General features: G+C 43.4%; 1 protein-coding gene and 1 long non-coding RNA gene across 5 annotated transcripts; one reads left to right on the forward strand and one right to left on the reverse strand.

Annotated features, from left to right (window-relative positions):
• The first annotated feature begins 122 nt into the window (after positions 1-122).
• Positions 123-22901, forward strand: LOC141929608 (uncharacterized). Its single transcript, XR_012625071.1, has 3 exons — positions 123-187; positions 1560-1773; positions 22581-22901. It is a non-coding gene; the product is annotated as an uncharacterized LOC141929608 (long non-coding RNA).
• WFDC1 (WAP four-disulfide core domain 1) lies at positions 3118-18387 on the reverse strand. 4 transcript variants are annotated; one of them, XM_074839329.1, is made up of 7 exons: positions 17908-18387; positions 11447-11642; positions 10770-10853; positions 8954-9094; positions 7702-7743; positions 6782-6856; positions 3118-5860 (listed from the first exon to the last, which is right to left on the reverse strand). In XM_074839329.1, exons 1-6 carry the CDS (start codon positions 18052-18054, stop codon positions 6798-6800), a joined length of 669 nt encoding a protein of 222 aa, XP_074695430.1. In that variant the 5' UTR covers positions 18055-18387; the 3' UTR covers positions 3118-5860; positions 6782-6797. The 4 variants fall into 4 exon arrangements, with proteins under 4 accessions (XP_074695430.1, XP_074695429.1, XP_074695432.1 ...); XM_074839328.1 differs by lacking the exons at positions 3118-5860; positions 6782-6856 and having other exon boundaries at positions 7710-9094; XM_074839331.1 differs by lacking the exons at positions 3118-5860; positions 6782-6856 and having other exon boundaries at positions 7710-9094; positions 11447-11613; positions 17908-18043.
• Positions 22902-27604: the final 4703 nt, after the last annotated feature.

Raw genomic sequence — 27604 nt, forward strand, 5'->3', positions numbered from 1 at the left:
CTTTTGTAAGGCTCTGGAGCACAGCCAGCTGGCTCTGCCGCGTGCTGATAAGGCAAAGCAGGCGCCGCTTTGGGAATACATTCCTCTGTTCATCTGAGTGCGTTTGTAGTAGTCACAGCCTTGGGATCATACTGAACGTTCCTCGTGTCTCTGATAGAAAAGTGAAAAACATCTTCCTCCTCTCTAGGTAGGTAGGAAAAAAAATTTCTCTGGTTTTGTTCTTGCTTTTCTCATCCCCCAAACCTCACCCACTATCTGTGAAGCCGGGCATCCTTCTGGGGCTCTGCTGTGTGCAACATGTGTGTGGCCTGTGCAGTCCCCAGCGTGGCTCTCATTAGCCAAGTGCTGCTGACAATACGGCTAATTGAGCAACAGGCTCTCGCTGACCATTTCCTTATTTAACTTCCTCCTCTTGGCTTGTGGAAGCACATGTAGCTCAGTGCTGTGTACACAATCCAGAGGAGAACCAAATCCAGAATCTGCGTGATGTGGAAAGGGGCCACAACACCACATCCCAGGTGCTGCTTTTGATTTCTGCCTGTTAGGAAATCTAATGGAAAATTCATGTATTTTGCTATCTCATAGCTCAGAAAGTGCTAGGAATAAACTGAATAAAGACTATAATGTAAAGAAGACAACACTAATACAAGTTGTATCTCTTCATTCTGGTATAAGACATAATTTTTGACACTATAAAATATAACTTACAGCCTTATTACAGTACCTTTATAGTATTTCCTATTTGATTGCATACAAAGCTCAGGGTCAGACTACAGTTCTAAGTAGGCTATTTGGAAACCTTTTTTTTTAAAAAAATAGAAAATACCTGTTATGAAGACACATACAGCAAAGCTGCTGTAATCTTAGACTATGTGAGTCCAAAAGGTGGCCGCTGCGAAGACAGGGTGTTGCTTTCAGTTCAAAACTCACAGCTCCTTCACCTGCTTCCCTCGCTGTAACCAGGGCTTGTCACACTTTTGTTCCTCTTGTGCCACCTTGAGGGAAAAAACCTCTGGTGCATGGGTCGAATTTACTGAGTTTACTGCTACCTAAACCCCCAGATATTCTGCTTTCAGGTCGGGTTTTTCCCAGGCCCCTGGGCCGAACATCCACTGCTCCTAGTTGTAAGAGCAAAGAACAAAGTTTTGGGCCATGGATCCTTTCCATCTTGTCAATGCTACTGATAAAGGCCAGGTAAAATCCTTAGGTCTGTCCCTACGTGTGTCCCCAGGAAGGAAGGGGAATTTGATTAAATCTCTTGGTTTCTGTTTTCACAGTCTCCACTGCTTAAATTGAGAGACTCATCTGGTGGGACACCTCAGGCTGGGTAAAATAAGCCCCACCATCCACATCTCAATCTTGGAAACTGCCAAAAGGTCTTTTTTGTTTTGCACAGCTTCTCTCATGGTTCTTGCTACTTTGTCTACACAGAAGGTTAAAAAGAAGGAGAAAATAATGGGAAGAAATGGGACTTACCTCTGTAGACTCACCAGCAACAGGTGTCTTTTTTATCTATCTTTAAAGGATGCTAAATGATGCTGTAAATCCTTTTGCCATAGACAGACAATTGATGTTCACCTGACACCACCTCCAGAGAAAAATCTAGCCTGCAAAGACAACATGAGGTGGGAGAAGTAAACAACCCCCTGTATGAACAAATCCCTGCTATGTAGTGGACAAAGAGAAACTGTCAGTCTCCAAAGACTTCTATGGATTGTCTCAACCTCGTAGGCTTCTTCACTGCTCATGAAACTATGGAACAGCTTCTTGAAGGTAACCAAAACACTTCTCCACCATAAAGCTTAATGGAGCTCTGAACTAGGCATGTCAAAATTACACCAATTTTTCTTTATTATTCTCATACTTACAACTTCTGCAGATTGCTGACCTAGAGATGCACGCTGTGGTTTTAATGCAGACTCCTGACTTCTTGAAGATCTATTATGTTTGTTCTTCTGTTGATTCTGGCTGTTGGGTTCATGGATGCACCAATAGCACTTCAGTGTCATCTGCAGATGATGCCTTAGGTCACACAGTGGTTTTTCCACAAAGACTGTCAGCCAGTTACATCAACAGAAACTACATTTGCTTGCATTAACATGGAAACAGGTTGAAACCAAAACATAATTTTGCGGTGTTCAACAAATAGATCCTTCTCTTGAAAGCCACAGCACTTAGTCTACCTCACATTTCACAGCAGGAGGCACGAGTTATGTACACACATCCCATAATCTCCCCATCCAAACAGGTCATATGACCATTGCCATGAGAAGTCCAAGCCATCCCAAGGGCAACTTCAGTGTCAGACCAAAGAGCCGCCCTGACACCTAGTGCTAGCTAGCTGGCATCTTCTCAAAACCCACAGAAAACCTTTCCAAAGCAAGGAAACTCACTGCTATTCCCTCCTTGGCTAAATTACAGGCAGTTACTCTCTCCCTGACGCCTCTGTTATGGTTCAGGGCAGAAAGGAAGCAATACAGGACTCCTGCCCACTCCTGACGAGCAGGTAGAGCAAGACCAGTGTGGGTGGAGCTGGTGGGATGGTGAAGTCTTGCCTGCTCCTGGAAACATGGTGCTCAGCAGCCCAACCTCTCAGCTCCAAGCTCCTCTTTCAGCTCCAGTATCCTGCAGCAGGCACCAGCCCAGCGCTGGCCTCTGACTTGGTTTGCTTTTCCATGCTTCAAGTGAGCCTTGGCCTCCTGCAAAGCTGTCTCAGCAGCCTCTTGTGCAAACCGCCTGAGCTGGCAGGAGAAACCCATCCAACAGCTCTGAATCAACAGGGAAAATGCCTGGTCAAACAAAAGGGTCACCTCCTACTTGGGTCACCATCACTATCTTCTTTACAGTACTGTCCATCAGCACCTCTTTGGCCAATAGAAATGAAGGTGCCAAGAACTGAGTGAGCATCTGACCTGCAAAGGTGGCCCCTCTGAAAGGGAACACTGTTGGTAGATGTGTTTTGGGGCTCTGTCACCTCCCTTCCAGTGGACAAAATTACTTTTGTCTCCCTGTGCCTGTGTTTCCTGAGCTCCCCCAACAACTAACATTTAAAAGATTTGTCCTTTTTTTCATAATTCGAAGCCAAGCGTATGTCAAGAACACACAACTGAAACTAGACAGAGTTGAAAAATATACTGGTCACTTTTTATTGAGCACCAAAGTGACAGAACCTGTACATGTCTAAGCACCAGGGGCATAAACCAGGAAGGGTCTGCCTGGGGTTGCCACAGATCCTCGGCTGCTGCAAGGCAGAGCAGCTCCGCTGGCAGCACCGGCAGCGCTCGAGGATCTGGAAGGCCACGAGCATTGCTAGCACACAGTGATACACGTAAAGTTATTATAGCACCAAACATGCTTTAAAGTGTACATGGAAACATTAAAAACAACCTACATTAGTGATTTCCTACTGTGCTTCACAAGACTGTTGTTAAGCCATTTGTCTTTGGAGAGAAGACAAGCTGAGGACAACTTATTTGGTCTGTGTTTTCATTTCAACGTGTGATGGATGTCAGTGTTGAAAACACAGCATTTAGACAAGTCTCTTCTGTGGCTTTCGTTTCTGAGTTTGACAATTAATAACTTGAAAAGAATTAACTTAAAAAACCCCAAGCATTATAGCACCATGAGGAAGGGTGATGTCTTTGATAACACCCAGTAAACAGAAATTCATCAACAAATTATTAATTTGTCAATTTTCTTTTTTAAAAATTCCTTTTGCAAGTAGAAAATATCTTTACCATCCTATCCAGCAAAGTGGTCAGGTTATGTGCTTTTGTAGCTACAAAAAAGCAGCCACTGAAGTGAATGTGTCCACTCAATTTAAGCATATTTTTGGATGCTTTGCAAGATTAGGTTGAGATCTGAAGTTTTAATCTTGCAAATTTGTTAATGCTCAACACAAGTTTTCAACAAGATCCTCACAGGTTTTTAGGCACTGATTTTTTTTTTTTATTTTAAAATAGAACAATTTGGCATTTAGTCTTTGGGGCTTAGCAGTAACAACTGAAGGGCTTTGCTCATTTAACCAGAATTTGATTTTTCTGCAAAAAGTAATGCTGAAAAAAATCATTCCATTTCACAGAGCAGCACCTAGGAGCAAGGTTGCATTAAGACTTCCGTTATGAGCTGTGTTGCTTTAAGCTGTCAAGAAATGCCAGTGGCAAAGCAGCAAGTTTCTGCCCTAAACTGAGATTGGAACTATAAAATATGGATGGACTCCTGTCTCTCAGCAGGAGTTAAGATATCATTGTATGAAGTTGTATATGATAAAATTGTAGAAATAGATCTGTTCGAATGTGGTGTTGCATTTAATACCTAGAACTTGGAACAAAGACACAAAGAAGTGAATGGAGTTCAACAAATGAAGATATTTAGGAAAATGTGGAGCCCTTCATCTGTTCCCTTGCTCTGTAAAGCATCGAGGAGTGTGCCTGTTTATGATAGGAAACAGAAGAGAACTTTGGCATCTTTCATCTCTCCAGCTGCAAATGTCATATGTAAAGTATCAAGTGTTTTATAGGCGTCTTAACTTTGGCTTAAACCAGTTGGTGAGTGGAAAAAAAATCCCATAGTTTGAGGGTGGAAGCAGGCACTTGTATTTTTGAATTGAGTATTTATATATAACGCTACTACTCTGCATATTAAAATGCTAATTTTATGCATGCAGATGGGTACATGTACTAAACAAGGGAGCAAACGTGGCTTCTTTTGCCTAGCAATTCTGGCAGATTTGTCAAAATGAAATGCAACTGTCCCTTTAGGACTGCCACAGAAAAGGAAATAATTCATACAAAATGTGTTTTCCATTTTATAATGCTAAACAGCTAAAAGAAGCTGTAAGGCCCAAATACAAATAACTTGACTTTAAGGGTTTATGGAAGTCCATATAAAGGTACAGGACTTCTAAAGAATGCCAAACGATCCTTTTAATCACACAAATTTATCCTGCTTTTGCTTTTCTAATATCTGCCACAAATAATCCAGACTTCAGCTCTCTTGCTGAGGTTTTGCAGGTACAAAAACGCAGATGTACATTTTGAGAGTATTAACTGTGCTGGCTAAAAACAACTTAAAAAGACTGGCACGTCTGTGTGTCTGCTTAGATATTGTAGAAAGAAATCTATTCCATCATTAGCTCTTGATCTGCTGCTCACCAGACTGAGAAGCTAAAGGAAAGTAACTTTAAAAAAAACATTTATAAAACCTGTTTTGCTCCTAGTTCAGAGTTCCTCAAATTCTTAAGATTTCAGGTTTAGGCTTGTAGACTGGGTGTCAAACCTGGTGAACCCTAGGTTTAAATAGGAAAAGAAGAAACCTGCAGGTTTCTTTGAACTTTAAGTTTATGAAAAGGCTTATTTAAAGTAGTTGTTCGAGATCAGCAGGCACTGGATTTGATCCAGAGAGCACCGTTAGTCTTACAGTCTTGCCTATTTTAATGCAACTTAGATATGATATTTAGGTACAATTCTGACGTCACTTCATTTTTATAATACTGAATTATGATCATGAAATCTGAACCGGTTGCATAGCACGCACATAAAAGGCAGGCTCTGCTCCAGCAGCCTGATAATGGCACTTGTGGCTTATACGGATCCGCTTGGAGGTATTTGCATTTCATTGGTAGAAGGGCAGCTCAGAAATGGTGTGGTTTCTTTCAGGGGATCACATTTCTCCCACTCCTGATAGGGTTAAAATCTAGACTCATCCTGTTCGATGAATAGCGAAGTCTTTTTATCACTGATGGGCAGGGATCAGGGTAACGCTGGAGATGTGCTCGTGGAGATTTGGGACCAGAGTTCTTCCAAAACACAAGACTGTTGGGTAAAGCATTCCTTGACAGCTGTTTAACAGAGTAGTCCAGCTGGGTGAAAATCAAACAAAGAAGAAGAATTAAAATATTTATCCTTCCTGGGATGTTTGCACAGAACTTGTCCTTAAGTAGCTGTGTAATCTTAACAGTCAGCCTGACGTAGGTTCATAAAAGACACACTGAACTGCTTTGTTTTCGTAACTGCCAGTTAAGCTAAAATTAGTTTTAAAGTGAAGCTGAAAGTGTTGAGAAAACCATCCTGGGAGAGAACCTTCGGTGTAATAAATATTTTCATTCTTGCCTAATTCAAAGCCTGATAAAATGATTGGAGCTTTTCCAGTTGGCTTTGCTCTGGCCAGATACATGTACATTTACTCACAGGAGTGCGTCACACTGTTCAGTGCAACCGATCACAGACATAAAGTTATCCCACAAAATCACCCATGCACCTAAGTATTTGCAAGACTGACCCTTACTGCAATCAGTCCAGAATAAAGAGCTTTTTAATTTGTCTTGCAGGGGCAGTTATACCTCCATTAGAAGAAGCCCCTAAACAAAAAGTTCAAAGTCTTAAGGCACACGAAGTTTTGAAGCATCTATTTTTCATCCTGAAAATCACTCGATCCTCTAAACACCCACAAGGCAAAGGTTACTCAAAGAAATCAGGTGCATCTTGTGAAATTAGAATAAAAAGTGGGAAGGGGAGAGAAAGAGCTGGGAAAGGCATTAACTTCTGCATGGACAGTTTGCAGAGCTCCATCTCCAGGGCCACAGCTCCTCGGGATACTTCCACAGCACCATCTGTTTGTTGGCATAGGTGTTTCATGGAGCCAGCACCATAGTTTTAAGGTGCTGTCCTTATACTGGCATTTTGATAAGAGGTAATCTCACCCTCAACCATTTCTTTAAATAATTGCACACTAAGCACCAACTATTTTCACCCAGCTTCCCCTTTACTCACAGGACACTTACCCAGGCACACCTCTGATTAGCCTAAATGCTTCTGCTGGTTTTTCACATAGCCAACCACATTGTTGGAATTGCTCCCTGTAAAACAAATTACCAGCAAAGTTAGATTTTAAGTTAGTGTGTGGCAAATGTTTTTTCAAGATTCTCTAATCAGTACAGCTTCACTGGTCTCATCATTAGCAGTTCTCTGGGAGAGCTGCGATAGCCCACTGGACAGAGGAAAGGAAATAATTTCACAGTTTTATCAGCTAAACTGGCCAAATTTGGCTGTTCATAAATCTCATCATATCAAAGATATCTAGCTATATCTGAGTATCACTTCCAATCTGATCTGTCCCCCACTAGATCCAAGAGTTAGCAGAAACCAGGAGCTTTGAAGCCATGAGAAAAGAGGTCTTCTGGAAGATCCTCCTCCTTTCTTTGAGACACGTATCCATCAATTTGTGCAAGGGACCTGACACCTCTTGTGGTTGCAGATAAGAACATGGGATTGATTATTGGACTCCAGTCATCTCTTATCACATACCACAATACAAGCTCTTGGCAAAAGACCCTGCTTTTGGCAGAGTTCTGTGTTCATCTGCAAGGAGTCCTGAGCCATGAGCAAAGCTCCAAAAATATACTTAAAAATAACAAAAGGTTATTGGATTGGGTGTTTCTCACCCCTTGGGTGGGAACCCCTGGTAGGAGGCTGCACCATTTAACATATTGTATCACAGCTGGAGATACTGATTCTCGAGAGTCCACAGTCAGGGCACTGCAGATCTTAAAACAAGATCTTTTGACCCAGCCATGGAGAACTGGGGCTAAAGAATCTCTTTTTGTTATGTACAAACCTTCATTTCATAAGCAGCAATTTCCCTGTAAGCAATGCAATAACTATAAAGCTTAATAATATCAAACACTTCGTGCCAGTGTCTTACCAAAATATTCCTTGTAATACTTATGCCTCAGGTTGCGTCCATCTGAAAAAGAAGGTACCTAATAAGAACATATCCAGTCAGCCTTCGTTCTTTGTGTTAAACTCCAGTGTTCTGTCTACAGCACAGAGAAATTATAGACATGGAAATAATAACCTCACAAACAGAAAAATAAAGGATCTCTGTGGCTCAAGTACTGTAGGCTGCTATAAAACTTTTATAAAACTGTTTAGATTATTGAACTATGTGGACATAACTCACTTTCCCTGAGAGTGGTTAACTGCTGGCCACTAGCATGTTATGTTCTTTTCAGTACCTATGAGTCAAGGAATCACAGACTTTCTCAAATGAAAGAAAATTTGGGTAAAATTTCAGACCATCTATTAGTGTTTTACATAGTTCAAGTTCCAGCTAGGTTCTTCTGTTTACCATTTATATAATTATTTAAGCTCTTAGAAATACCTCGTGTCTAAGAGCCATACAGCTACACATTACATTAGTTACCACAGCTGTCATTAAAGTTATAAAAGAATAAAAAATATGATCAAAAAGCCTGGAAAAAAATCTTAGTCTTTTACAGAAGCAGTTCAGAGGCCTGGTTTGATGCTTCCCCTGGTTTTTACAGTGATCAGATGGCAAAACTTATGTCTCATGTCTCTACTCTGAGATGATTTGTAGCCCAGGGCAGACATACATATCCTACCATTCAATGAAGTTACACATACCTAGACATGTTATGAGCTTTCCTGGAAAATAGCTTGGCCTATATAAGTTCCTTTATTGGGCAAATGTGTCAGCAGAATAAAGGGAACAGTGTTTTGGATGCAGAAAGCAAAGTCAGAAGTCAAAACTGGAATTTGAAACTCATATTTCTTAAACTGTGTAGTAATATATAAGATTTCTATATTTTGTGCTATGTAATAATGGCACATGCAGGTTACTACCTGCTCTGCTTACACAATCCCAGAGGACACCAGCATACAGACCAAACCAGAAGTGTGTCCCCTGCTTCTGGTATTTCACATTGCTCAGCCAACATCAAGGGTTTTAGAGACCAGAGGTTGCTGCAGAGTGGGGCCTGTCTCCCAGCCCAGCTGTCACACTGCCCTGGGGCCTTGGGCTGCCCAGGAAAACCAGGAAGCCCACGAGAGCAGATGTACCACCAGACCTCCTTCAAAGTCAGTGAGAGCAGCATCCCTTAACTGGTGTTTGCATGACAGAATGAGAAAGGAAGGGAGTTTTCCAGTCAACTGGCCTGGATTTCCACGGAGCTTGATGCACTGGCCCCTGTTAGGGATTCCTTCAGCTGTGTTACCCGGGTTGATGATATGGCATTCATAGCCCGTGGGGCAATGCAGAGGCTCATCTCCATCCTCAGTGGTACTGCAGGCCTCAGCTGCAAAAGAAGCCTGCAGGTCATAAATCATGACTTTAACACCCACAGGTAACCAAAATAGGACAACACAGCCACCTTCCTCTGTATCTCCTCCCAAACAGGATCTCAGACCACTTCCCACACAAGGATACCAAGGAGCTAACGCCTCCAAAGAGCCTGGGCAGAGCAGGCGATCCAGCTCACACCTTACACAAAACCTGATGTGTCTAGCTCGATACGGGGAGTGCAGGTCAGCCTGATTACCTGTAACAACACCCTTCCCACAGCCCGTTGTGCAGAGTGTGAAGACACACCACCACTGCCCACCACACTCGTACTGAAGGGTGGTCCCTCCACGCAGCTATTCCCTCCAAGCAGCCGTATCAGTTCAAGCCAGTGTTTCGGGCTGGATGAGGAATCAGGGGAAACGTGACCAGGAAGCTGGCAGTTTGCCGCTTTGTTCTTTGCTCCACACCCATTAACTTACTGATGAATTTAAACCTCAGATGTGACTCACTATGGAGTAAAGCAGTACCACCCCTGTTACAAATGGAGGCTTTAACTGGATATCCAGCAAGTGCAGAGCAGAATAAGAAAGTAAAGCAGGACTCACAGGCAGTGGTTGTGTACATTAAAAGTACAGACTATGCAGGGACACTCCACCCTTTATGTTTGCCAGGATTTTAATTTCAAGGACCTCTGCTGTAATTCTCATGCCATGACTGATGGTTCTTATTTCACTAATTACTCCCTCAAGTGGAGATGAAGGTGTTAAGATAAGAACAAACAACCATGACAAGGATGGATGGGGAGGAATCTATTTTATCTTATTTTTAGCAGTGCAACTCCACTGAGCTGGAGGCAGAATTTTCTCTTGAAGAACTAGGAGTTTCCATAATAGATGAGAGTCAAGGTTCGGCGAGTCTGATACCATCTGTGTAAAATCAAAGAGGGTAATTTATTGGCACTACCTGTGTCTGACTAAAGCTGATCAAAAGCTGGAATAGCCTTTCCATGAAGAAATTAAGAACTTCAGGCATGCATACATCTGGGAATGTCTCATAAAAGAAAACTTCTCTTCCCACCTGCCCACTCTCTCCTTGTTTCAATCTGAGGTATTGGAAAAAATTAATTAAAAGATCTTTCCCTATGGAATTAACCCGAGAAGCCCAATCCATTAGCAGTCCCCAAGTTTAGATACTCCTAGCTCCGTGTCAGCTTGACACAGCTCTGCAGCAGTTTGCCAGGGCTCTTGTTCAAAGCAGCCTTCAGACCCAAGAGCCACAGCCCCAGCCCAAGGCATCTGTGCTATGAGGACACTCTGGATTAAAAGATCTCCTAATCCAAGTCCGCCCACAGTCTATCAGGAAGCTGGCAGAAAATACATGTATGCTGACAAATCCCTTTTCTAAAAAAATATATATTTCTACTTATTTCAAGAATGGATACAAATCCAGTTCCCTGGAGTATTCCCAGTGCTCTGCTGGATAAGCCATATCCATAAAAAGCCACTGATTTACTGCACCAGAAACTAACCCCCAACACCACACAATGTTATTCCTACAGAAAGTCCAGGCAAATGCCAGCATTCCCAGCATTCCAACACCCCTGGGAAGCCCTGTGTATGATGAATATATTATTTAGTGCCTTTGTATAATTACCAATATCGCAGAGAAGACAGTGAAACATGCTGTACCTTGTAAGACTTCCTCTGGGCCATCTAAAAGCCACCCATTTCCTCCCAGCCAGCGGGGTTTGGGCTGAACCAACCAGTCTAAAACTGTAAAAGACAGAAACAAGAAACCACAGCGTCAAGGTGGAGCAGCCATAGGGCACACAGTTATGGAAAAATCACGAATTTCCTCTAACAGCCAGTGATGAGGCTGCCAGGCTCCTGAAGGATGGATTTGAGTTTTCAGCAATATACTTATATTCGGTGCCCTTGTTGTCTCAGTGGCAAAAGAGCCATGGATGTTATCCGGGGCCACAAGGACCTGGTGTCATAAAGTCAAAGCAGTTGCTGTTTCCCATCCTCCGTTCCCATGGCATGGATCAGGTGAGATGGCTGCCTTGCTTCTGCGAGCACTAATTCAGATTGGGATTACTGCTTTTCCTAAATACATAGTTCCAGGAAAAGAAGCGGCCTCAAGTGATTTCTACTATTTGTGCTGGTGGAAATTTTGCAACACCAGCTGGCCTTAGATAATTTTTTGATTCAGCAATCACCCCAGAAATCAGAAGTGTGAAACTGAAGCTTTATCCTCAACCCACACTCAAATGATGCCTCCCACCCGAGACCCACTGCACGTGGGGATGACTACCATAATTTCTGCATGCTTCTCTCTACCAGTCTGATTTCTGGGTTCACTCTACCTGGCGGTGGCTGTACGGACTCCAGGCAGGCGTAGATGCACCCATTGTAGCAGCAGCGCTTGTGCCTTTCACACTCTGAATCCGAGCGGCAGCTGGGCACCTCACAGGCTCGCTCAGGCAAAGTCTGGGGTGGTGGGGGGCAGCGGTCATTCTTCTGGTAGTGGGAACTGTGAGAATGAAGAGGGTACTCATAATCCTTGCAAAGAAAAGAAAAGGAAACAAAGGTTTGGCATAAGGTGAATACTAAACATCCCATCATTTGAAACTGAAGAGGGATTTTCAAAGTGGTTTTCAAGTATTTATTAGAGAGAAGAATTAACTGTTCAGGTCCCCCAGCCCTGTCTTCAGCACACTGAAGAGAGAGCTATATGATCACCTTAGCACACTGCTTTGAAACACCAAACCACCAAATTATTGTGTGAAACTCATTTTATAATTAAGGTTATTGTAATGACAATGAGGAGGTAAAAAAAAACAAAAAACAAAAAACAAAAAACCCACAAACCCAAAACCGTCAAAGTCTTTTACACTTCTCTGGGAAACAGAGAAAGACTCCAGGCATCCTCATGATGAGCACGCCAAAACACTTTGACAGTAAAGCAGTGGAAATGATGATACTGTATTCTTTTGAGGTTACATCCCCAAATGGGACCTGGAACAAATGTCCCAGGTAGCACCTGTCTCCTCAATAGGCTCCTTCTGCCTTCATCATCTTCTTCAGGACCAGAATTTATAGGGGAGTCTTTCAAGTTTATCCACTGTGGGGTCCTGGGTTGTTAAATAAGAGACCATTTCTAAAACGTGAGATGACCTGAGTGAGATCTATGTGGGTGTTGTTAGTCTAATCCCAAAGAAAATGAGGCTGTGTTTGACTATAGCAGAAAGGAGCCCAGCTGCTCATTGCATGCTGAAAGGACAAGGGAGATTTAAAGTGGATTAACAGGCACAGGATTTTACCAGAAACATTTATAAGAGGCAGCATTCAGATATTATTCACGCTGGCGGCATTTTAGCAAGAAGCCAACTCCCTCCGACAGAGAGGTGAATCACCCAAGCCCACACCTTTCTCACCTATGGCTAAACTATTCATCTCTGGGCTTGAGCTCAGCTCCCCAGAGCTGCAGAAAAGTACTCAGAAAGGGCAGTCAGTTCTCCAATTTATTAACAAACATTAATAAGCTCTAATCAAATCAAAAGATGGCTTCTGGATTTGCACTTTTAAAGGAGATCAGCATCTAGCCAGGGGTATGAAGTGAGCACTGCCATGCACTCGCTAGCAGGCTGTTGAGTTTGAATCCTATATGTACTTGGCCCGGTCACTCCTGTGTTATGAAATCAGTGACGAACAACTGGGGTTGTTATTCCAAGAAACAACATGGTGCAACTGTCCCCGAGGGGGTCTCCAGGAAATTTCACCATCGGGCTATGGAGAAATTTGAGGTGAGACTAATATCCCCTAATATCTTCATGCTGCTACATCCTCATTGTTGAAACCTCCCAATGGCTTCTGTGGAGCATGTGTTTTGCGAAATAGCATGTCCTCACATGTACTTTCCAAAAAAATGTCCTAGGAGAGGCTCCAGGAGGTCCATTGCCCTGGGGACTGACCACTGGCCCACATGGCCTCTGCTGTTACAATGTGACCAAGGAGCAATAAATTATCCATAACAATGAAAACAATATCATCTTCACTCCCTTGGGATAATTTGTAATGTAGAGAATGAAGGCAAGCCCAAGGGACACCCAAAGAAATAATGATGCACACTGTTTGTGGGACTGATGTGAGAAATTTTACTCCCATATTGTACATAGCGTAGAATCGCATTGATAAGGTGGTGGTTTTCACACCCGAGCTGACCTCCTTTCTTTAAGCCATAGCTAGGGGGAAACGGAGAGCGGCGGAGTGTCTCCACTGCCTGGTTGCACAACGATTGAGTGTCAGTATAGAGAAAAGTCAGGATGATTAAAAGTCTAATTTCTGTTACAAGGTGTACGTTAAGGAAAATCCATATCCTGGTGATATCTATAACTGGTTAAATAACGTGTGTGTGTGATGTGTGTCTGTGTGTGAGAGACAGAGAATTCCTAATATATCCATAAACAACAGCCTCCTGCCCTATTCTCGTTATCAGCCTGCCCTGTTCCAAATATCAATAAATAATTTTCTTCTGCTTTTCCTTAGTTGTTTCCACTCAGTGAACTGCTCAAAAACCCTTCCATGAGGTTGTTTTCCCATGAATTGATAGGCTGTTTGAACCACAAAATAGTTTTGAAAAAAATATTTCCTAATTTTGTTGCTGTTTTCAACGTTAAAGTGTAAAACAAGGTGTAAGCTATCACATCATCCCATTCTTCAAAAGCTGAAAACACTCCAGCTTAGAAATAACGTGCATTTGAATTGAAGATATTGCAAGTTCAACTTTTTTTGCTGTTGTTGGATTTTAAATGGAGAAAATGCTTAGACCAAGTATAATTTTGTGACATAAGAGAGCATTTAACAGTAAATCTATGCAGTTCCAAACATTTAACAGGTCTCCTTGTTGGAGGGAGGATTCATTCTGGAAGGTCACAGTTTACTATTGTGTTATTTGAAATGTCAGCTGCAGACTGAAATGTGACCAAAATAATACTGGCCAATAACGGATACATAAAAAAAAAAACCAAACCCAAACCCCAAACAATTACTGCGGTTGCTTCACAGATGATTCAGAAACCAAGAAGCCAAAAGTGCAATGAACAGTTGGCTCAATGAATGAGATTTCCGTTTGGGAACAATATAATGTTTTCAGCCAAATAACTTTGTACTTCATGACCTCCCTGCCCATTTTCTCTGTTCACCTATTGCTCTGAATGCCTTTCTTTCAAAACCTCATGTTCAAAAAAGTATTTTTTGTGCATTTGATCTCATAAAACCATTGCCACTGGTATATGTATGCATAAACTATCCCAGTGGGAATCAGGATTCCCTCATTCCCAACATAGCTTGGTTAAGGATACCTTCAGGTATGGGTTACAAGGTCTTTTTAAAAGCTCTCCCAGGATTCACAGCTTGGCTCTGAGCATAGCTCAGATTTATTATTTTTACAGATTGTGACAACAGTCAAAATTTCCTCCTTTAAGAATATTTCTCAATGCAGAAGGGAAACTGCTGTTTCCCATGGAGACTTATTAAATCATTTTAATGACAATATCTGCCTTAGAGATATCCAGAAACAACGTAGGGGGAACAGTTCAGAGTTCAGTTGAGGAACCCTGGAAGTCAGTAAAGGTGACTAGGAAAAAACAGAATGCAATCACTCACTCTCAACCCATATTTTCAATAGTAACTGTGTGATGAAGTCTGCCTCCAAAAAATCCCAGATCTGTTCTATGATTTGTGCCTGAAAATGAACCCCAGGCTTGTGACAAAGCACAATCCTCTGCTAATTCATATTCTGCATGGCCCCCACCGAGATCATGCGTGAGGTTTGTTCCCAGCTTCCAGTCACCAGTTCTGCCCTGGCAGGTATTTCCAAACACTGGCCATAAACCACCTTTTCTCTGAAACGATACACAGTCAGGAGGATTTAGAGCCCTCCAATATTTCTGTATCGGAAGATCTGTAAAAACACAGATCATCAGTGATCAAAGTTGCAAATACGAGACTGAGGGCTAACCAATCTGAAGGACAAAACCAAAACAGTAGGAATAATATTCTCCTGTTATTGTCCCTGGATTAGTAGTTTTGGTTCTGGTGTCTGCAGTACCGGAAGATTGTTGCAAAATTAGGGTGGGCTCAAGGAAGATGCACAATAGCGATTAGAGGACTGGAAAGCTGGGAATACAGTGCGAGACTTAAATGTGTGTGTGCAGGTTTCAAAGGGGAGGCTGAGGGCTGCTCTGCTCATATGTTACTCTGAGGCATATGTGGGACAGAAATCTCATGGGAGGTGTGCTAATCTGGTAAATGAAGAGGGTATCTCAGTGTTGATTTATGACAGCTAGCTGGAGGGTAAATTGTTTGAAGAACATTACAGCAGCTGTGAGGAATTCTTCATTTCTGGAAATCTTTAAAAGAAGGCTGGATTTTTCTTCTAAAATGCTCGATGCAGTTGATACTGCAACAAAATCAGGACTGCCCCAGTTTTCCCAATAGATATGTGGGTGTCCTGATAATGAATTGAAGCCCAGTGCCAGGTAGCTCCCTCCCTCTGCCCTTTGGGAACACTCCACAGACTGTGTGGGGGCTGCAGAACACCAGCTGCAAATCACTAGACAAGTGTCCCTTTGGCTGCAAAATACATGGATTTGCTAAAAGCTGGAAGCCCAGCTCGTCCATCCCACTGTGACTGCCAGTTTTTCCTTCTCACTGCACTCCCTCTCCTCTTTCTCCCTTCTCCGTTCCCACTTAATCCCTCCTTGCCAACCAACACCCGTCCTCAGACACCTCAGTGAAAACCTCCTGGCCAGACTTCAAGCCAGCTCCTCATCGTAACACCTGCTCGGCATTCTGTGGCCAGCAGTTTGGTGGATGCATTCCTCCTGCTTTAGACACAGATTTTTTTGACTCAGACAACATAACTCTCAGTCAACTCCCTACCCCTCACCATCTCCTCCCCCACAGACCTTGCCCGTGTCCTCCTGGGGGTCCCACAGGGATGTCTATGGCCATCTCCTGTACGGCTGCATGTTACCATAAGCACCTCCATCTGTTGTCCCTCTATCCAAGTGACTCACAAATCAGCTGTTCCACCCACAGCCTGATTGTTGAACTGTAGGGAACATACAGCATTTGGTAGAAAAGAAAGCATCTCTCTGAGAAACAAGAGGGGCTGCCAAAACAGACTCTAGGTGGACAAGAGGATGGAGAGCAGATGCCTTCCTCCTTACAAGGCTTTGAGGAGAGGGAAAAAGAAAAGCATTTTCTGTTTTCCCTAGATAAGATGTTTCTGTCAATATGAGCAATTCTAGCTGAACTTGCCAGATCAGTAGCACCTGGATTCATAGCTGCCAGAAAAAACAGTCCTTTGAAGAACTGCAGATTGAAAGAAGAGGATATATCCTCAGGGGAGCAGGCTCTGTGCCTCCACAGAGCACATTATCTGAAGATCAACATGTAAATTCCTGTTGTACTTCTGTCCTATCTCTCTGGGTCATTTACTTCATAGCTCCTATTGAATTTGAGCTTTGCATTGAAATATGACAGAAGAACATACTAATACATACACTTTCCAGTGAGTGATTTTACAGGAAAGACAGCTCTTCATATCACCATTTTGCAATTAAAGTGCAGACCAGATGATACCCTGTCCCAAGGGAGGCTACTGTGAAGAAAATTTCTTGTTGTAAAATACTGGGGTGCCTTTCAATGTTTTCTGCAAAATTTCATGGAGACAAGAGCACTGTATTTCAGTTAATTCAACACAAGCAAAAGACGTGTCACAATTCTGAGTCGGCAATCACACAAACCAAATGTAGCTGTCCCCAAACATCACTCTAGCCTTGGGTCAGTGCTGGCTTCTAAGGGGACTTTAATGGAGTAAGTCAAAACTTCGATTTTTGTTCTTTCTAAACAGCAGGTCCTGAAAGTCGAGCTATCAAATTTTTTTCTTCCCCCCCCAGTTTCCTCCATTTCTAACAGTCTTTTGGCCCAGACACACCAGAACAAGACCCAACACCATCGTTTTCTCCACTCACAATAACTTGTTGCTGCTTCAGTTTCAATTCCAGTGCTACTGCTCTAAGTACCATCGCAGATGTGGAAACAGCACTCTGTACCCCCTGCAAGTCTGCCAAAAGCGGGCAGGGACAGACGGTGCCACTGAGCGGCTGCCAGGGTGTGGGCAGCAGAGGGGAGCTCTGCTCCCTGTGAACGTGCCAGGCAACTCGCAGCCATGAAAATGGATTTCTCTGATCAGCTCCTTACGCCCGTTAAGGTGATCAGCACGTTACTCTCACACTATGGATCTGGAGGTCTCCATGCTCCAGTAATTTATAAAACCCTAGGCAATGCCTCTAGTGTACATGCCTCTAGTACACATTATCACTAGGAGTTGGAGAGATTTACCCAAAGCTACCCCAAAAGGCAGTGGAGGAACTGCACAGGGAAACCTCCTCCCTGCTCTAAGCAATAAATCACATATTATCTTCTTTCCATTAAATCCATCCCCAGACATGTAGGTTTTGCATTCCCCTTCTCCCCATTCATGCTCCCCTTGCTGCCCTGTGAAGTTTCATGGAAACGGCTGCCGTACCAATCTCTTCTCACTGTTCCAAGTGTGCTTCACCAGCTTCCCATTGCAGCAGCTAGGTGGCAAAAGTTTAGTACAGCCTGGGAAACTTAATGAAACCCTTTTGTAAAGAGACAGCCTGCATATTCAAATACTTCTTATTCTAAAATGATACACACATGTAAAGAAAACTCCCCTTTCATGGTGAGCACACCCAGCTCCCCCAAAATCACCCCACCACACTTTACTCACATCATATTTCTCCGTCATTTTCAGATGTAGAGCACGCTTCCAGAGATTCCTTGCACAGCCCGAATCTGGCAGCAAAACTAAGACACACAAGGCTGCAGTGAAGATCTTTTTACAGAAATGCATCTCTGACAGCGCCCTGGAATCCATTTTCCCAAGGAGAGATCAAATAAGGAGCCCAGCTTTTAGGATCCAGACGATTCAGAGTCTTGGCAAGGAGGGAGGGAGACGGGGAGGGAGGGAGAGCAAGGGCTGATTGCTGGTGAGAGCCGCTTTTCGCTGCGCAGCTTCTGGGAAGGGAAAGGGGAAGGGGAAAAGAAAAAAAAAAAAAAGGAGCCCACAAGCAGAAGCCAGGAGCTGCTGTTGAACTTCTTTACTCAAAGTTAGATCAGGTTCTCAGCTCACATGTTCACACAAAGCACATGCTCTCCTTGAATGATAGATGGGAAGATTATTCGGAAAGATTATTTTTAGACCTTTGTTCCCAACATCTGGCATCCTCAGAGAGCCCCATTCAAAGCCAAAGCGTGGGATCAGATGACAGCTGCCGCAGGGGGAAATAAAGGTCTTGGAGGGGTGGGCTCGGCAGCTTCTAGCAAACAGCTCACCCAAACTTTCCAAGCTACTTGGCTCTCCCTTTGTGTGCTTCCCACTGTGCCCTGAGCTGTGGTTTTGGATCGTGTTTTGACAAAGTGATAATCCCATATGAAGATTGCTTGAAGAAAATTATTTAAAGACATGATAAACATGCAGGGTCTTTAATTAAAACAAGTTGACGTTAGCTTTCTGCAAATGATTTTGAAGAAGGGGAAGATGTGGCCATTAGGGAGAAATAAATCCATATGCATGGGTGGGGAATAGGGAAGGAAGGTGGTTTAGAAATGACATGACCAAATGGAAAGCAAGGAAGGGGATGTGAGTCAGGCTGTGCCTGACAATGGGAGAGACGGAGACACTGGATGTGAGGTATTAGACACCTACATGGACATTCAAGCACCCAAGTGCCTGAAGGACAAGAATGAACTTATGAAGTCAGGCTGAAAGCATCCCAGCATCCTGCCTGGGACAGAGGAAGAGGCAGGTGCCAAAGAAAAAGTATGAGAACAGGGCAACTGTTACATATACACAAGTATAGATACACACATATATATGTATATGCATGCATGCATATACTGTCACAGCCTTCAGTAATGTTATTCAGGGCTTCCCAAGTCAAATGTGGGAGCTGTTTGGGGGCAAATGTGGAGGAGGTTTTTATAATCCTCTATGAATTTCTCCTCCAGCAGCTTGTCCAGCCTCTACCTGGAATGAAGGAAGAAGCGGAACCACAAAGTTAGTCAAGATACGAGCACTAAGCCCTGCTTGCCTTCAGTTTACCCTGACTGGCTCTATAGCCTAGGCAGAGCAGAGTAGAGGCTTGCTGGATGCATTGAATTTATTTTACATCTGCTGTAAAACGGGTCTACACAGGAGTGTTAGATCCCGGACAAATACAAAAAAGTCTTCCAATTCTTCCTTATACCTGAAAGCTGTGGAATGTCACTTTGATCCATACCCAAGTGTCAATAGCTGCATGTAGGTGGTAGCCAAAGGATTTAATCTCCAAGTTTGCCAGAATATGGTGATGGGAATCTGAAGAACGAGTGAGGTGTGGGTTTTAAAAGCTCTGTATTTAATGGAATATAATCGATTTATTTAGAGATAAGGAGCTTACAGGGTTTCTAGCAGTAACTGTGCTTTGGGACAGTCCTGTCCATATCTCTACTGCTATAGAAAGCTTCTTAAGCAACAAAACCTGTTCAGTTCATGCCAAAGAATTTGGTTGGTAAGAAAAGCCAAGCAGGAACTCCTGTTACAGGAGGAAAGTGCAGAAAGAAGGGTGGGGAAAGAGAAAGAAGAGTTAAACTGGGGACGCTCACCTCCCTCAGCTGCAGCAATATAAGGAGGCCCTCTGGGATGGCAGAGTAAGCTGCCTTGCCTCTGCATGGAGTCTGTGGACTCCCAAAGGAGCTCCGATGGCAAGCATCTTGGAAGGGATCTCTGTGGAGATGCAATGACCACATATTGCTCTGGGTCTGTATAATCTTCATCACTGCTTGATCCATAGCTTACTCGTGCAATAACATGACAGTCGCTCCCTAAGGCATGAGCGGGGCATAAGGGGCCTGACAGGATTTGGGGGGGACCCCAGGGTACAGTTGGTTCAGGCACAGACAGGGACAAGGAGTGTGCATTTGGGCTGGACAGCCTTTCATGGCACAGGAGCTTCATCACCTTCCACCAGGCTGCTGAGAAGACTCAGCGGAAAGAATGGCTCCAGGTCCCCTTCACCTGCTTTGCACCATCCTGCCAGTTCTCCTCTCTTCCAGAGCTGTAGTCACCCATTTAAAACAGTATTTATCCCAGTTTTCCTTTAAACAGGTCATTTCCCTCAGGCTGTCTTCTCTTCTGCATTTAATAAGGACAACTGTGGACAACTCATGTCCACAGGACGGTTTACGGCTACACAAAGTGACTCCCTAATGATTGAAGTGTTATCTTCAGCTGAAGGCATTGCTCAGCACCTACAGGTCACTGTCATCTCCTCCCAAATCTCATCCAAATGTCATCTGAAATCAGCAGTTGTGCTGGAGTTAGTGAAAAACACACTCAGACATCTTCAGTACATCCAGAGAGGAATATATCACTAACATAAGACTTCAACTTGTGGCTTTATTTTTTATTGCTCAGAGAACTTTGTCTGACACAAGAGGATGCCTCCAATTCCTTTTAAAAACAAATCTCCCCTGTTTGTTGCAATAATAATATCTGCACCTTGATAAAACACCTTTCAGGCACAAACAGGAGCTCCCACCAATGTCCTGACTCCTGTGTTGTAAGGTGACAAATGACATAGCTGGTTGCACAGAATAAATAAGATTTTTTCTTAGATTATTCCTACTTAATTTATGTCTTTGTGCTGATATTTCACTTGTCTGTGCTCTTGCTGAAACCCAAACCAGCGTGAAACAACAACTCTTCACAATAAATCTCCCTAATTTAATTTAATTTTTGCTGTTTGCTTCATATACTTGCAATCTGGACTTGAAGCAACTAATTCTAAAGATTAATAGGTACTTCAGACACCATTTACTGGCCTTTCTTTTGGCAGATATACAGCTTTGACATTTACCCAGGAGAAACTAGGGTCTGTGCATTACAGTTCATGGATTGTATGCCAAAGAAGTGAGAATTCTCCTGCAGGACTAAACTTCAAAAGCTGGTCATGGTCTTCACATAAAAATAAACGTTGATGTTTTAACACTTAGGCCTCCTGCACACAACCATTTCGCCTTAACTTCTCAAAGTACTGCATGCAACGCCTGGACTGGATTATCTCTACTATCAGCTGGAGAAACTGAGGCACAGGGTGGCTGATTGCTGAAATTAGACCTTCTTCCATCTGCATGACCAAACCGCTAGAGTTATAACAGGCCAGCCTAGGCCAGGGCCCTGTGCTTTGATGCTCAATGCTCACATTCAATCGGGAATTCTTCATGCCACCAATTTCCATTCCTCACATGCTTCATCCTCCAGTCTACCTCAGAAACTAGGCAAGGGATTTTACATTTTTTATAACGTTAAGAAAAACTTCTTTAACTGGCAACATTGGAAAGAATATATTTCTTACCTTTTCTGGATATTCTTCTTCCTGGGAGTCCCTGGCAGGGCTGTGTTATCACAGGACAATTGCAGAACAGCTTTAGCTCATTTTGTATCCACATTGCCATCTCATTTGGAGCCCAGTGCACACCTAAACCAAGAGAGACTTTAGTCCACTCAGTTACAGAGGCTCCATGCTCCCACTGCAGAGCAGTTCATGTCTCATCAAGTTGACTTTTGAATGACACATTCAGGGGAAAATAGAGGTTAAAAAAAAAAAAAAAAAAAAGCAGCAGCTTTGACTTTCTGAAGAATTTCTTAACAGAGCAGTTCTCGGCAGGTTTATGGCTCTAACTATTAGTATAAAGCCTTCTTAGCAGCTTGTGAAGTAATTATAGGAATCAGGCACAAATCCTTAGCAAACACAGCCACTGGCAATAATTAGAAATTTAAAATTTACTGCTAAGTAGATTTCTGAGTTGTGTTACTCTAAATGCTAGGTATTTGATGACGTATGATGTTTTTAAAACTGTTATTACAAGAAAGAGAGAAAATTTAACTGCCATTTTCTCTTAAACTACATCTTATCTACACACAACAGTTGGGCCCCAGACATTTACTCTAAGTGGAGCAACTCCCTCTGGTGATGGTTACATCCATATAAAGTTGCTGTATGGCTATCCTATGCAAAGTGGAATAAGTGATGCTGGTATAAGACATCCTTGTATTATTATAATGTCTTGGCTAGATTTGGCTCCTGCGTGTCTGAAATCTTGGGCATTCAGCAGGCAGGCAGTTAGACTGACAGCTGGAGAAAGGCAACAACTATAGTAACATATATAGCTGTATCCATGCTGAGGAATTAGCCCAGGGAAAACATTACAGTGAAAAGCCACACATCTAACCAGCATGCCTGGCCCAGTGCAAAATGTGTGTGAACCAAGCAGTAAGCAAATTTTCTACTAGTGAAAGTTTACAAGGTGCTCGACTGTGTCATTCATAATAAAATTATCTTTTTCTATATGCTTGTCCAGGGAACACACAGAACATCACTAAGTCAAGACTTCTCTGCTTCAAGATTTGTGGTGCAGTTCCTCACACAAAATTCCCACTGCCTTAGAGAATGTTAAATGAGATCGCTTCATACATCATCACTAAGCAAAGAGTCATCTTCTGTGCATGAATTTGTGCAAATTTCCATTCCACAAATGGTTTCAATAAGGCACATTCTGCAGTAACATAAATTACTGTCAGATGACAGTGGGAGAACGTGGCCGAGACTTGAGCATCATCCCAGGACCTGCGAAACCTTCAGCATCATTTGTTACAGGGAGGAAGATGTATCTGAATAAAAGGACGGGCATTTTATCAGACTGGGAGAATAAAATCACTTTTGGAACCAGGATTTGTGCTGCCTCATTAGAATGAATTAAATAATGGTTTTTAAAAATGTTCTCAGGGAGGTTCTAAGTGAAAGTCACAGGGTGTTTGTGCAGTCAAGGAAAAATGTCTTTCTTCAGCCAAAACCAAGTGAGGTAGGTCAGCCTAAGCCAAGACTTCCTCTTTCCCAGAGGAAAGATCTGACTTTTAAGGGAAGATTATGTCAAAGAGAGAGTTTCCTCAGAGCACACAACTCCAGCAGCATGAGGTGACTCATTTTAGCTTGATATAATCACAGTACCTTCATGCCAGGGGTTGCTGCAATTCCTTATCCATGGCGCTTACAGACCTGCTGTTTCCTTGCCAGCTCTGTATAGGTTCTGTTGCCAATAGCAAAGGGCAGTGGTTTTCAGAGATTGTTGATATTATCTGATCCGGTGGGAAGGCGAGGTTACAGCTGCTCTGCCTCCCCCCATGTACTGCACGCCCAGCTGCTGGTGGCCAGCCCGGGGGTCCTGCCTGATGTACCACTCAGGAATGGGGTTTATGTGGCCTGGGGACAACCTGCAGGTGTGTGCTGGGATCAGCAAAGGGTGATAGAGCACTTCCCGAGGCTTCTTATGGCTCAGATACATCAGGAGAACAACTCCACTGATCACAGTGACAAAAAACCAAGTTAATGCATCTTCCTGCTACTCCCGGCTGCCTTGTGGAAGCTCAGCCCTGAGGGCTTACCAGACTTCCACTCAGTTTCAGGAAATCAGCAAAACCAAGTAAATCCAGAGTGATTTTGTTGTGAATATGAGCAGAGAAAAACCATTACCCTGATTCAGCTTCCCTCAGCTAAAACTGCCACGTGAAATTCCAGGAAACCTGCAGGAAGTGCCTGGCTCCCCAGCGACGATAGATGGCATCACTTTTATCTGTATGGTCACCCCTCCAACCTGTGCTTTGTGTAAGATATCCTAAAGCAGCAATATTGTAATTGTTACCTTTGTTTCTTGCCTAAGAGCCCAGCCAGTGATTGGGATTGTTCCCTGCATGGACTAGCAGGAAAAGGAGTCCCTTATGTGCACCCACCCAGGGGGGCGAATGTGATAATCCATAAATACAAGAAACTGCTGCATCTCTTGAGGGGTGACACTGAATGCAGGTGATACACCCCTTCACCCAGGGGGTCATTTTACAGCCAGCACTACAGGAAGACACCAAATCTGCTAGGTTAATGGTTGGACTAGATGATCTTCAAGGTCCTTTCCAACCTAGATGATTCTGTGATGATTCATTCCTTCTCTGAGCAGGAAAAGCTGGCTATTGTGTCCGTGCCAGATGTTTGCTACCAGTGAACTCCACTGGGAATTTATAGGATGAAATAAAAGATCAAAAGCAATTCAAAACACGGACAGGTGATTCTCTTCAAGCATCTGGCCTCAAGCCCCCACAAAGCCTGGCAGAGGTCAATGTTAAGTGGCCCCTAACCATTTGGAAAGGCCTATAAAGAAGAATATAAAGTGTCTCCACCTTTAACTAGCTTTATTGCATACAAGATATAAATTAAGCAGATGAATGTTATTAGAGAAGCACTCTCATGAGTGCTGCATCCCACTAACAAAATTAGCAGGAAGTCTTCAAATATATGATCACAACATCATATTAATTACGAGGCAGAAAGGTACGTAGTCTGGGGTGAGGCTTGCCTTTGGGGCGCAGCGTGCAGCCGTGCCTCCGCTGTGATGGCGTGTGCCCCGGGGAGACCACTGTGAATCCCGAACAATTCCTCTGGGTGGGACCACCAGAGCTGCGGTTCTTGCCCACACAGTCCCTTGTGCCAGTTCCCTCTGGGGCATTGGTGTCCCGAAGTCTTTTGTCTCCAAAGAGACCTCTGTGAGCAGTTAGTGCCCCTGCAGGGAGGCAGGAGAGGAGGCTGGAGGGGCTGGGGGGGAGTGGGGACCCTTTCCCTCTCCAGCTGGTGGGGATTGCTGCATGTTTTGGATGGGGGGGGGAACCCAGGAAGCTCTCACACTGCGACTGCCGAGAGAAGCCAAGTCACAGACTGGAAACCTCAGAGAAATCTCCTTGGAGAACAGATTTCACCCTAAAATGAAGGACATGGGGAGTTTGTCTGTGGATTTGCATGGATTTTACAGGAAATCTGCAGCCCTTTACTATGCTCTGCACAGCAGCCAGATTGAATTCCCTGGGGGTAGCAAGGCTGCACTCAGGGACCCCTGGCCCTAAAAGAAGCAGAACTGCTCTGGGAGCTCCAAAGCAGCATGGGGAACATGATATCTTGCTTGGACCACGATAAGGCACAAGTCAGAGCCAGCAGTCACGTCAGCATGGACACTAATAAAACCATCTAAAAGGCACGTGTCATTAACAGATTCACAATTTTATACATGACATTGAAACAGGGGTCATTTGGTGGCTGATTCCCTGCGCTGACCCCCAAAGGCTTGGCCAGGGCCAAGCAGTTTGTTTTTGGGGCAGCATCTCTCTGAGTTTGAAATCTGCCTGCCCGCAGCCCCGGAGACAGGTGGTTTCCCATAACAAAGTGTCTTGCCTACATCCAGAAATAGCAATTTAATAGATAAAGTGCCTGTCAGCGGCACCTGCAAACACTGAACAAGGCAGATGAAAGGCCAGATATATATCAGCATTGTGCTTGCATATGATTTCCTTTATGAAATCTTTAACCTCCACATCCCACATACTATTACAAGTGAACTCCCCCACTCTTTGCTGTGGCTGCTCTGAGGCAATGAGTACTTTGGCAAGGACACTAAGTGATTTCCCAGGTTCAACCACAAGGCAAATGTCTTAAGAGCTCTGAAAAAACTGTCAATGCTCTCCAGAATAGCTGGTGATTAAGACTTACAGTCAATAATGTTGCTTCAGAATTTCTTAGAAGAGATCCAAGGATTTTGGAGCCCAAGAGTCACATTTGCTGTATCATCTCATTGCTCTTAAGGAGTTTGCTATAAGAATATGTTGCTATGAGATAGTTTTTCTTGTCTTCTCTTAACCAAGGACCAGAGTTAAACAAGCTATAGAAAATCCCACTTGTCTTTGACCTTTTGATAAAAGTCTTATCTAAAGCTGGTTGAAGTTAGACAGCAGTATTTTAAACTGTTGCAGACTGGGTTTATCTGGGAATGTTCCCTTTTATGTCCTTCAGCAGAGTGTCTGGAAGTCAGTACATATGTTTCCATCATCTACCTGGTCTGAAGGGGACATGCAGAATCTCTCCTATCCAACAGCTCTGTTAAGTGGGCCGGATCTCATTCATCACTGACTCCTGGTGCCCAGATGGAGCTCAGTCTCTGGCTTCCGTCATTGCACTCTCCCTAGGCATTGTTTTGATTCTTCTCTTGGCTTGGGCATTAAATATAATTAGATATCACTTGAAAACCAGAAATCAAGAGATGCAAAAACTTCCTGCAAGAAAGTTCTGAAAACTGTTTGCTGACATCCACATGTGCCCTTGAACACCTGGGGCTGAGCCCTCTCCAAAAGTCCTCTGGGCAGACAGACAGCTTGTACAAGCTTCAGTGTGTCAGGAAAACACAAGAGAGCTCAGGTAGTGTCCTTTTTTGATGTATGTATCCCTCATTCAGAGGATGCATCTCACAGCTTATATCTTGGCCAATTTCATTCCTCATCTGAGCAAGGGACTTTTTTTAGCAGTCAGACATAGTTTAATTTTTTGAAGGTGCTGGAAGTATATTAGAAGGGGTTTCCTCCCTTTGTGTCTCCGTGTGAGGTCCTCAACAGCAAGGTTTAGTATTCCAGCTGAATTCCTTATGAATCGTTCATCAGGCTGGGAAAGACACATGAAGAGTTTCCACCTTATATCTCAGCACAAAACATTCCATCTGAATAGAGTCTCTTTAATGGGAAAGTTATTGTCCTCTAGTGAGCCACTCATTTTTAGGATGACAGTAACTTGCATTTTGCCACAGATGTTGCCTATTACAACATTTCCCATTCCTGACATAAAAGGGAAACATGAAGGTACTTTGGACGCACTGTGCCTCAGCCGCAGTCAATCGATGCTTTGCATTCCCTGCCACGTTCAGTTCAATTCCACGCTCCGCTCTCGTGCAGCTGCAGTAAACCATTTGGGCAAGGCAGGGAAAGGAGAACAGAGGAGAACGTTTATGTTATGGGAGAACAACAGCATGAGAAATGGTGACATCTCTATTACAAAGACAACGTTTTGAATATTGCACGGCGACCTCAGCAATGGGTGTCCCTAATTCTGCAGCAAAACAATCTGGACATTGTTAGCTAAGCACAAAGCAAAAACACTCTAAACACCCTGTTAGCACCAGGCAGAGATTAAAAGCACTGCTAAAAACCAGACTGTATTACAGACCTGGGTTCTGTCATTATTTAGCGCTGAATGTGGCTACAGAAGTTGGTCACATCTCTAACTCTCATGAGAATACACTCCCAGCTCTGCAAGACACAGCTGCTTTTGCCATTCACCATGTGAATTTTATATGCTGGAAAATGTTTATTTCAGTTTTGGTTCAATGTTCTAGTTAAATATTATATAAGTATATATGTTATATAAAGATAAATTTTACATATTTCTATATATGTTTACATATACATAAACTTTAATCCCCAGCATGTTTCTTGTTTGTTCATGCCCCCCCTAGCCTGACCGCTC

Source organism: Strix aluco, chromosome 14, assembly GCF_031877795.1.
Source record: "Strix aluco isolate bStrAlu1 chromosome 14, bStrAlu1.hap1, whole genome shotgun sequence".
NCBI lineage: Eukaryota > Metazoa > Chordata > Aves > Strigiformes > Strigidae > Strix > Strix aluco.